The 11,742-nt window shown below is 34.8% G+C and overlaps 1 protein-coding gene across 1 annotated transcript in view; it reads left to right on the plus strand.

Annotated features, from left to right (window-relative positions):
* The window catches only part of LOC108690414 (mucin-5AC), an 18,723-nt gene that overhangs the window by 4,980 nt on the left and 2,001 nt on the right, over positions 1-11,742 (plus strand). Inside the window, exons 2-5 of the mRNA XM_018197687.1 lie at positions 2,735-2,822; positions 7,690-10,031; positions 10,773-11,232; positions 11,443-11,635. Coding sequence (XP_018053176.1) covers positions 2,735-2,822; positions 7,690-10,031; positions 10,773-11,232; positions 11,443-11,635 — 3,083 coding nt within the window. The remainder of the gene's footprint in view (positions 1-2,734; positions 2,823-7,689; positions 10,032-10,772; positions 11,233-11,442; positions 11,636-11,742) is intronic.

Below are 11,742 nucleotides of genomic sequence, written 5' to 3' on the forward strand. Positions count from 1 at the left end.
AAATTAACATAATCATGATACATTTAATCAATATCATATAATCGACCGGATGTTCCATAGTTTTTAGGTTAACAGGTGAGAGTATTAATATAGTCATATCAACTTATGTATTTGTGTGGAACAACAGTTCACTTTAGCGGATCGCATTAAAAATCAGAGCGGCACGAACGGACATAAATAGACAAAAATTATTATCATAACTTATGTCAAAACTATCATTTGGCAACCAACCAATCGTTATGTACCTAAATTGTTTCTTTGTTACAATTTAACTCTATGAAGCTTATCTAATATAAAACTCAATTTTAGTGCTGCTGCATCTCATCGAGCCATGAAAATTCTCAATTTTTAAAGTTTGAGATATACAGTGGCTACCGAAAGTTTCCGCCAACATATAATTTTATGATAATTTTTGTCGATTTATTTTTCAATTTATATTATAAGTTATATAATAAAATTTATAATCAATTTGTGAATATTTAATCATTTTACGAATATTTTAAATACTAGAATATATTAAATACTTTTATACTAAATCTTATTTGTAAAATTTTTTATCTAAATACTATATAATAAAGTAAAATTGGTCGGAAACTTCCAGCATTGTATATGAAATTTAAAAAATTAAAATTCCAAAAGTCAGATAGCAATACCTTAAAACTCACAGATACGTGTATTTTCACTGGCACATTGACTTAAATGAATGATGGTAATCTCGTATAACACGTAACACACGGAAGATGAACTTTATAATGGGTTAGCAAGGCCATGATGGGAACGAGACAGAATGTCGGTGAATTGGTAAACTGGGTCACCAGTGTCTTGGTGAACCTGTGTTAAAGCGACCAGCAGTTTGCCCGACACTCATTCTCATATCTTTGCTTCTCATCGTCTCTCCATTTCTTCTCCTCGTCTCGCTCATCAAGCTTCTATTCTATCGCCGAAGATCTCCGGCCACTTTATCTTCAGGTTCCTCCGATATCTCGTTTCCGTTCCTCCGTCTCGTCCGCAGCTATCATACATCGGGCTTGTGTGACTGACTGTAACGGGATTCTGGACATACGCGCGCGCGCCCGTGTTTGCTTCGAGCGTGAACTTCTCCAACAAGGAAGAAACACATAGGTCCAAGGCGATGTTTGTTCTTCATACATTTTGACGATTCACGTGTGAAATGTGTGCGAATACTGTATTCGTGGAATTTCAAAGGGATCTTTGAATATAAACTTGACAAAAGCGAGACTACGAGTAAAAATACGCTTTGTGTTTCGCTTAAAATTTTAACAGTACGATTTACTTTTATCTCAATTAATTCTATTTTTATATTTTTATTTTTATTGTATATTATTAAATTAGATACAAATTTATATTTTTATAAATTATAATGGCGTTTGTAAACCTTTTTTGACCTTTTGCTTCTTACAAAAGTTATTAATAGAGCTACATATATTCACTCACGTTTACTTGCGTTTTTTTTGTGTATGCAAGCACACACCTACACGATATAGGAGCATTGATCCATGTTTGTGAAATATTGGTTAACCCTTTATATTCATTCATTATAAGCATTACATTATCAGTCATTGGATTCACTTGTTCATTAATCAATAACTGTAATTTGAAATGATATGCTATATAAATCGAGCATAAATCACGTTTTAACAAATAATAAAAATATTTTTCGATAAAATTGTTTTGAATATGCGAAGAGATAAATATGAGATATTTATTTTCAAATATGTATTCATTATAATTAAAATAAATTTAATATTGTAATTTATGATTAATTTGGTATAATATTACACGCTTCATTATCTTCGGTTTTAATCAATATCTATTTTATATAAATGATAATTATTTACGTTATTTGCATCATATTTCATTCAACTTTTTAATTAATTTTTGAGAATAAATTACTATACATATATCTAGTTGAATCTTAAATAATAAATGTTCGTTAATGTATATAAATTATTGCAAAATTAACTTTAGTATTTTGTAAAATAAAATTAACTGAAAGATATGCCATGGAATCATCTTACGACTCTCAGTTTTTCTGGCATACGTGAAAGAGGCTGATATTTTTGTACCGTTATGAAGACAAAAACACGTGCCAATATGTAGATCTGGTAATTAGCTCTGAAAAATTATGGCTGCTGAACGATTATGCTGAAGATGAATTTAAAAAAACAGATCTCTTTTCAATGTGTCAATCAACACAGATGTTATCTCTTCATAAATTATTCACTTGAAAAGAGAGAATATAATTGATCAACTAAATATCTTCTGTGAACACTATCTTCTCTCACTTATTTTGTACTTGAATACATTTATGTCATTATGAGAATGGAGAAATTTTCTGGCTGAAATATAATGCGCGTTTAATGGATAGGAGTAAGTTTGTATCTCGCAGAAAGAAAATTGTAACTTATTCGCTTTTTCTTGCGAACATAAGCGCTATATGAATATAATGTTTCATATATCTTTTACATCATATTTTATGTCTCAAAGTCAGGTTTTTAAAACTAAAGGGTGCTTTAAGATCGTCATTGAGCTGGAGCCAAGAGCCTTTATAAATAAATTAACGTTGAGCTTAAAGCAGAGCTACCTTTAAGTTTGATAAGAACGTTTTAATTTTAAATTTGCTTAAAATTTTAATATACAACTAATATAAATCTTTCAAGATAAATGTCTTTTCTCAGTATCTAGATTTTCTTAAAATACTTTTTCATTACAGATGGTTGTTGAGAAAGGTGTCTGTCTGCTGTTCATCTTTCTTACTCTGACATGCGTCTTTTCTCACTCCTGGACGCCTCAAAATGAAGGTAATTAATACTATCTACATTTCATATATCTATTTTAATAGGATAAATAAATATTTTATTAACGTATATCTTTTCCTCTCTCTCTCTCTCTCTCTCTCTCTCTCTCTCTCTCTCTCTCTATTCCATATATGTATTTAAAGAATTGAAATTAGAAACTTGTTTAATGCAAAAAAAAAATAATCCATATAATTTACATAATTTTTCAAACAAAATTGTTTTTCCGCATAATAAGTCATTATTTTTTTTATCGTTAGAAGGTAATATATACGTGGGTAATGCGAAAATGAGGCAAAACTCGGATTCTACTTTTACAAATTATTCTCGCATATGCATTCTCGTTAACATGCATACCAGTGTCCACGGCTCGTATACAAAATGATATGTTAAAGTCGGCGGTCATTACTGACACCAAATTCTACTTTCCGTCTTTCTTTGAGCAAAATCAACAACAGAGAGGTGGAGCCGAGAACGATGGGCTTTTCGCCATATGCCATTTATTCCGGTCGCGCGTTGAGCGTATAATATAGACGAGGTGAAATTCGATTTTCTGCCGAGCTGCGCGAATATCGATGTCTCACGTACGTCGCTTTCGGTCCCTTCCGGCGAGCATGAGAGGAAGGTCAAGGGTCGTCGGAGAAAAGCCGCGCGTCAGTGTTTTACGTTTTAACTCATCACGTTTTCACGAATTTTTGGCACGGCAAACATTGACATTGTATTCTATTTAGAATTTCACACGGTCCTTCAAAAATCGCAAGAGAGACATTTCGTTCATGAGTTTGTGTGAAACACATAAAATTTTAAGATATTTACGTGAGATACTCGAGATGAAAGTGGCGCATGTTGTCGGAGCAATATCGTTCCAGATATATAATATATTCTATATTCAATTATACATGTTATTAACGTGTTTATGGAGAATAAACTTCACAACGTGACGGTTATTTTAATGACAGTGATATTGAATTATTAAACGTGATTATTTAATATGACATATAACAAGCAATTTGGGCAACTTCAATTGAAGAAAATTAATTCAATTGTATTAATTAAAATATGACGTGAGATTGATATAAACAAGTAACAGTCGGTTTTTAATTAATTAATGTATAATTGAATCAATTTAAACAAAAATTAAACACAAATTTTAATTAATAAAAATAATATTTAACATTGGAAATTAAAATGTAACGACAAACGATGATTCCATACGATGAGAATCTACTGCGAGAAGAAGATTGACTTCAAGCTTCTCATTAAACACAGTTAAACAGACGACAATTCTAGGACACTCTTGTTTATTGACAGTGAATTTTCACATGTCATCTATCGAACACGTCAAGTTATCAACGTCGTGAATCCGAAAGACGCTCTCTCTCGAAATTATTCTTACAAGCTCTGGCATATAACTATTATATTTAAATATTTTATTAACGATGACTTTGCCCTATATATATCAGAATATTTACCTTTCTCTACTTTCGCACGTTGATTTATGTCAAGAGACTTTGTGGCTCGTGCGATGGCATTTACAGCTCTATAATAGTTTATGATGACATTTCTCACAGCGCGTGAAATTTCTTCTCGTTGAGAATTCTCTTTCGATTTATTTGTTATATCAATTTGTATAGGATCTATAAAATGTTGAATATTTTTTTATCGAGCGCCTGCATGATCATATAACGCGCAAATGAGAAGCTTCTAAAATTAAATGAACAAAACAAAGTTATCAATTATAAAGAATGATAGATTTAATGCGGAAATTAAAATAAAGATTTATTTAAATTTTTTAACGCTAAATGTATAATATTTTTAAACACGGATACGATAAGAGTCTATTTATTTATTTGTAGCGCTTAACGGCTTATTGAGCTCATATTTTACCAATTATTGATTATTACTGTCAGATTTCATTATCAATAATAAAAATATCATATTAATTGAAAAAGTAAGTTATATAACACAAATATGACAGAAATATAATAGAAAATGTAGATTAATACAAAATGTAGAGTGGAATGAATCCTTTTAATAGTATCAATTTATATATCTGCTTTAATAATACCCATATTTTTAGCTGCTTTCGTCCTATCTGCTTCCAAATGCACATTGTACCCTGTCGACACGGCATAGGAAATACATACGGGAGCGAAAAGTTTAATCGTAATACGGGTTAATTATTACTGCTATTTGTGCCCAACATATTTTGTCCCCAACATATTTTATCGTTGCAGTATTATGGAATAAATGAAAGAACACGCAGGAAATTGTGCATCATCATCTTTATCGCGATACTTGTGTTTAACACATTAATATAAGTATTTTCTAAAGTGCTCATTTTCTCGAGATCAGTTATAGATTGAGATCAATAAACTATTAACTGCTTAGTAACTATTTTCATTGTGTAAAAGATATATAATTTAAAATGTAAGATATAATCTATATAATCCATCAGATAAATATCAATACACAGTACATATATATATATATATATATATATATAAGGCTCATGCAATAACGCGATGGGTTCAATTTAATTCACGTAAATAATTCACGAAGTTTGTTACAAAGCTTTCGGATCATCATGCGTATTTAATGCGATGCTCTCCCGTTTTGAGCAAACTTCTGTTAAACATAACATCAACAACGAGTGTTTAATGCTCGTATTACATCACTTGTCTCACAATAATTAATTAAGATGTATGCACTTTATGCTTTCATACATACATTGTTTATTAACTAGCATGCCTTACATGCTTCAGAATGGGCATAATCGTGCTCCTACGGCTCACCTAGTCAACCCATTTTTCACAACACTGTGCACAATCCCGCGGCTAATCTAAATTGCAAATTGCCCTCTTCTATTTTCCGCGTCGCGTAGAAAAGAAAGTTGTACAACCCACGACGGACGTAGCAAAAAATATGTAAATTTTGCGCGAGAACATATTTACGTAACAAAAGCGGGTATATAAAAACGATGAATTTAATTCTTCAAGTTCCTAATCAGTTGAGAACTTTCTACCATAACTTGATATTGTTGTTGTACATCATTATATATATTGTCCTAACATCACAAATAAAAAAAAATTTATCGCGCAAATTTTTATTTCATATTGTTATTTGATAAATAATTTTATTACTTTACATTTATCGCAATTGATAGTTATTTTATATTTTTTTATCTTGCAATATATAAAAAATCCGAAAGACGAAAGGTGTATAGAAGATATATGAGAAATATAGAACATCTTTCAATTAATCAGACAATTTTATGGCGAGTTTGTTTTATAGGCTCCACATTTGTGTTCTTCGAATATGTGTTTGGAAACGAGCGAATGCAGTATATTGAAATTGATAAATATGAGATAGATCGGTAAGACGCGAGAGTCCACGCATAGCAAAAATCTGGAACGCCAACCGCGAGTATCCAGACGGATCGCGGAGTAGGTCATCATATATCGGCAGTGTGCAAGCGCGTAGAAGGCACGTGCGGCGGAGCCTACATGCCTGCTCGTCTATGCTTTGGTCAGCTAAGCATAACCGGAAAAAGATAGACGCGTTGTGCAAACACAACACACGCGCAAAACAAGCGTGCATCTCGTAACCGACGTTTTCGCGCCGTATATCCCGATATTAATTCAATATTGATGCTAATTCATATTTTCTTTCGCGTGCTCGAGAAAAACAAGCAAGAGAAACAGGAAAGATGTTATCGTCCAATCTATAAGATGGGAATTAAACGAAAGAGCGAGGATAACTTTTTGAAGAAATAACCTTCCTTTCCCCTTTCTTAAATCGATATCCACGCGATATCTATATTTATACTCTTCTTGCTTCGTTCATTCTATTGCAACATCGGTGACTAAAATGGAAACGTTGCAAAGATAAACAATGTCCATATATTTTGGCCCACGCAAAAACGGTTGTTTAACATCTCTACCACGGGTTACATATCGCAACCAATAAATCCTCGATCCAATATTCGATTTCTCTTTAAGGGTAAACCGAAATTTGGGGCAGTATTTCGAGCTACGTGAACGCGGTACTCTTCCGCAACCCAAATACCAACCGGAGCGAACTTTGGATGCCTCTTCGCAACATGCTACGATAATTTATTTTACGAAAATAAACTTTTACCGTTTTTTTTTCTTCAGAAATTGCAAAAATTCTTTAAACTAATATCTTATGATATACACGTAAAATAAACGACCAAAAGACCTCACGTTAATTATATGGAAAAGTGGATCTTAGTGAAATGACTTAATTTTCACATATATAATAATAAAAGATATCATAGACACAAAACTGATGCACTCTAAAAAATATCAATGTGGATTTTACATCTACCGGTGTCCGTAATTCTTACTGTATTAGTATTAATATTAACAACAATGTAATGTGGTTTTAAATCCATCTCATAATGGTATTGATATAAATAATAAGATTTTAAATCCATACTAGCTGGTGTTAATGTGAACACTAACACGAGAATTGTATGTATAGACACCGCATGTATTAAATCGATATTTTTTTTAAAGTGGATAATTTTTGAGCTGTAGTATATCAAAAGTATACGATGTGAGCACAATTTATATATCCTAGCTCAAAAACTATTCATTATTGAACTTTGTATTTATGACATTCTTGTTCATCACATTATATATAAAAACTAACTCATTCACTGGGACCAATTTTCCATATAATTAATGCAGGATCCTTTATAAACACATCGTATAAATAATATTTTCTTTATATATACGCTACTTTTTAATTCTATCTTAAATTAACTTTTTGCAAAACAAAAAGTCGTGAAGTCCTTATAAGATTGATTGAACCTATAAGATTGACTTTTATTATAATTATCTTTCAGGTAGAAAGCTGTTCGGTGGTTACACGATAGTGCCGAAGGTGTGCCGGCCGTCTTTGCCATCGCGCAAGTCGAGCGAGCCACCGATATGCATGTTTAATTATGAATGCACACGGCGTAACGGTGAGGTCGTCGGTGCCTGCATGGACGGCTTCCTTTTCGGTGCATGCTGCCAATTACCATCGAAGAGCTCGATAAATAGCAACGATGATCTATCCAACACCGAGGAGTTTATCAATTTAGAACAGATCGACCATGTACCCGATATACCTATCCTGCTGAATTCGGACGGCATGCCGATTGGCATGTCATCGAGTGGCGAGACCACAAAGACTGATAAGCCAAATGTCTCTAATGACAGCGAAATGATATACACGAAAATCTCAAGTTCGAATCAAGATTCTTCACCGATGTTATCGTTATCAAACAATGCCGAAAAAATTCAATTTCCCCAACAGACAAATATAAATCAATTGGCCGAGGGCTTTCCAGTTCTTTTGGGTCAGCAGGACATTATCGATGATCTAAGATTGCCAGAATTATTGATGCATTCAGATTCTAATAACGATATTCAGAATCATCAAGATCCGCCAAGGGAGAAACCAATCACTACGTTGCTGAGTCCCGATCAAATTTTGCAAATAGTGGATCCAGTCGATCAGCTTCCGGCATTGTTCTCGCACGGACTAAGCCAGAACAACCACAGCGATCCAGAGACGATATTGTTGAATGAGAACGGTACAATGCTTGAGGAGATCAATAATCCGGACGAGATTTTCCGTCCCTCCTCCACTGAAATACCGATCGATAAAATCACACAAGATGGAAATATGTGGATAAAATTTTCAGAGCAGACTGAATCCTCCATGCCGGAATTGACGTCGCAAACTTCCAAATTAACATCTATGATAATGAATGTGCCCATGGTGACTCAGATGTACACCAATGTGCAAAAGCTCACGAATGATTTATCCAGCACATTGCTGACAAACACATTCGAGAAAACAAGCACAGTCGAGAAGAAAATGACTACAAAAATGATGACGAATTCAATAAAAATTGAAACTACTACGCCAATGACCTCCTCCAGCAACAAAGATGACTTGGTGAAGGTACCTACAATTATATACGATTTGCCATCAGGCAACAAGAAGAAGGATGATGTTATTTACGACAAAGAGGAAATCGCCATTAATCACATAATCTCTATTCTGAATGACACCACACCGAATGCGGACGTATCAGTGACTCTTCCGGTTCCTAATTCCTCGCCGGTTCAGGCCTGGGTGAGTATTGACGAGACCTCAAAACCTATCCATCATGTCAAAGTCAGTTCTGCAAATTATCGACCTACAACGCCTGCGTCCTCGACTTTCCCGTACAGTTATTACAAACCTGGTTTCACACAGTCTAAACCTTCGTCGGCGTACTACAACTACGAGCTCGTACCTACCGAGACAACTTATACGTCGCACCATCAGACATCAAGTGGCTCACGACCATCCACGCAAACGTACTCCGGCGCTTCCAGCGGCAGTTTTATCAGCAACCGACCTACGACGAACCCTCCGGCGCCAACCGTGATAGTTCTCGGCCCGCTTGGAACGAGCTTTACCACGCAAACTACTCAGAAACCCGTCACGAGAAAACCTTCGGGCACAACTATCAAGCCCACTTCAATTTCGATTAAAACTACTCCTGTTAGACCTATCACCTTAATCACCAAGAAACCCAGCGTGTCCACTACCATAACTCACAACATCAGCACCGTAATTTCCAACGTCGCCAACAATAATGTGGTCTCTACTAGCTATATCAGTGTCAACCTGAAGGATGGCACCAGCGTGAAACCAACAGTTGATGTTAACACCGAGGCGATCGAGGAAAATGCGAGCACAAAGACTCGGCCGAGCACGAAAAAGCCTGTGATTTGGACCACGGTCTCTTCGTGGTCGAACAAACCAACGTTCAATCTAAAGCCATCGATGTCCAGCGTCAATTGGTCAAACAATAATTTGACGCCAGTTAATAATATTATATTCAAAGATACCGTAAACAAGGCTACCAGCACTACCTCTGCACCTTGCGATGATGAGACTGCGGCACCAGACGATCTTATTAATTTTCCACCAGTGCGGAATCCGAACCTGAATATCTCTATGCCGATCTCGCAGCAGGAGAAGCCGACAATTGTTGAGGCGTACAATAACACCGGGTATCCGGATATCGAACTCATCAGCGAGCACGATATTCCGACGCCCACGTTTGTTGAGGACGATGTGCTGACAAACAAAGTTGACGCTTTCGTTGTCAAACTCGTCGAGTCGCTGCAGGGTACTTTTGAGGTAACAAGATAATTTGTTTTTACCAGCGAAAGAATTTTATGTTCCTGTGTTGTTTAACGAAGTTTTAGATTACTTTGAGTTTTTTTATGCAACAGTAGTTTAACGTTCAGCGTTTTGAGCGTTACGAGTAGATAAACACAGTTTACATTAATGTCTCATTATTTTTAGACTTATAAATTAAAACGTTGAAAGCTTGTTGCTTTTAAATTTTTTATGCTCTCTTGCTTCTAAAAATTTTGCACACTTTATGAGTTAATTTTGCTCGAGCAACATGAAAGCGACAAGATAAATTCAAACATTAATATAAACTCAAAAGTTCTCTCACATATATTGTCCATGTTAAACTGACATATTAAACTTGCATTATTTTTAATTAAAGATACATTATTCTTTGTTCATTTTTAGTTCATTTAATAGATTATTACATTGTTTTAACCTTTTAAATTTTTTAAAAATTGCTTAATATTAATTATTAAAGTGCCCTTGAATTAAATTAAAAAAAAAAATTTTTTTTAACATGATTCCAATCAGGAGGATTAATAATAAATATCTCGATCCGTATTCAGGACGCACTTTTATCAATAAATGCGGTTTTATTTTTGAAATTCTATAGGCATCGTGAACTATATACTAAGTGCGTTCAACATTATTATAAGCGGATTCTAAATACTGAATACGAGCCTTTGTTTTTAACATAGAATACTTGTGTAATTTATTCTTCTTTTCTGATCGCTTTTTTAGAATCTAAAAGACATAGTCTACACTCGAAATGCCACCGTAGAGAATTCAACAACATCTTCTACCGTAACGAAAAGACCTGCAACTGGAAGCACTACGACAAAAAGACCTACGCGAAAGCCCACAACTAGACCGGCATCGTCCTCGTCGTCGACGACGACGAAGAGGCCATCCGCGACTACTAAGAGGCCTACTCGTCCAACTCAGAAACCGTCCGAGAAGCCAACGCGTCCTACTAAAGCAACTACTTCGAAACCTAAACCAAACACATCGCAGAACGTTACAACAAAAAGACCGCAAGTAATAACGAGGCGTCCGACAAAACCGACCAGGAAACCCACGACTGCATCGTCCAGCAGTACGGAGGCAATTCCGCTAGAAGAAGAACAGAATCTGCACACGACTACAAGCAGCATTGCAGAAACGAATGTCATCCAGCAGAACGTAGCCGATTTTAGGACTCGTAAGTGAGCAGTCGACAAGTTCGCAAAGTTTTTGTAAAAAATTCTACAAATAAAAGATCCGAACATCTAAATCGGAATCTCGTTTCTTTTCTGCTTTTTCACTAAACCTTATATTACTCTGTTTCAAATCCTTTATGAAAATGTATATTTTTAATCGCAATTATCACGACTGTTATTGCGGTCACCATAATGATTAATTGCGATAACAGAATGCGGCGTAAGACCTCTGGTCTCAAAAAGATCAGGAAAAGTAGTCGGCGGAAAAGGCGCAGATTTCGGAGAGTGGCCATGGCAGGTTTTGGTTCGCGAGGCGACTTGGCTCGGCTTGTTCACGAAGAATAAATGCGGAGGTGTACTTATCACCGATAAATATGTGATAACAGCGGCCCATTGTCAACCAGGGTACGTTATACAAATTTATTTTAAATTTCACCGAAAATGAGTAATTAACATAAATAATATATTTATGTCTATATAACTATATCATATTATTATCTTTATATATATAT

The sequence above is a fragment of the Atta colombica genome, unplaced genomic scaffold, assembly GCF_001594045.1.
Source record: "Atta colombica isolate Treedump-2 unplaced genomic scaffold, Acol1.0 scaffold32, whole genome shotgun sequence".
Taxonomy (NCBI): domain Eukaryota; kingdom Metazoa; phylum Arthropoda; class Insecta; order Hymenoptera; family Formicidae; genus Atta; species Atta colombica.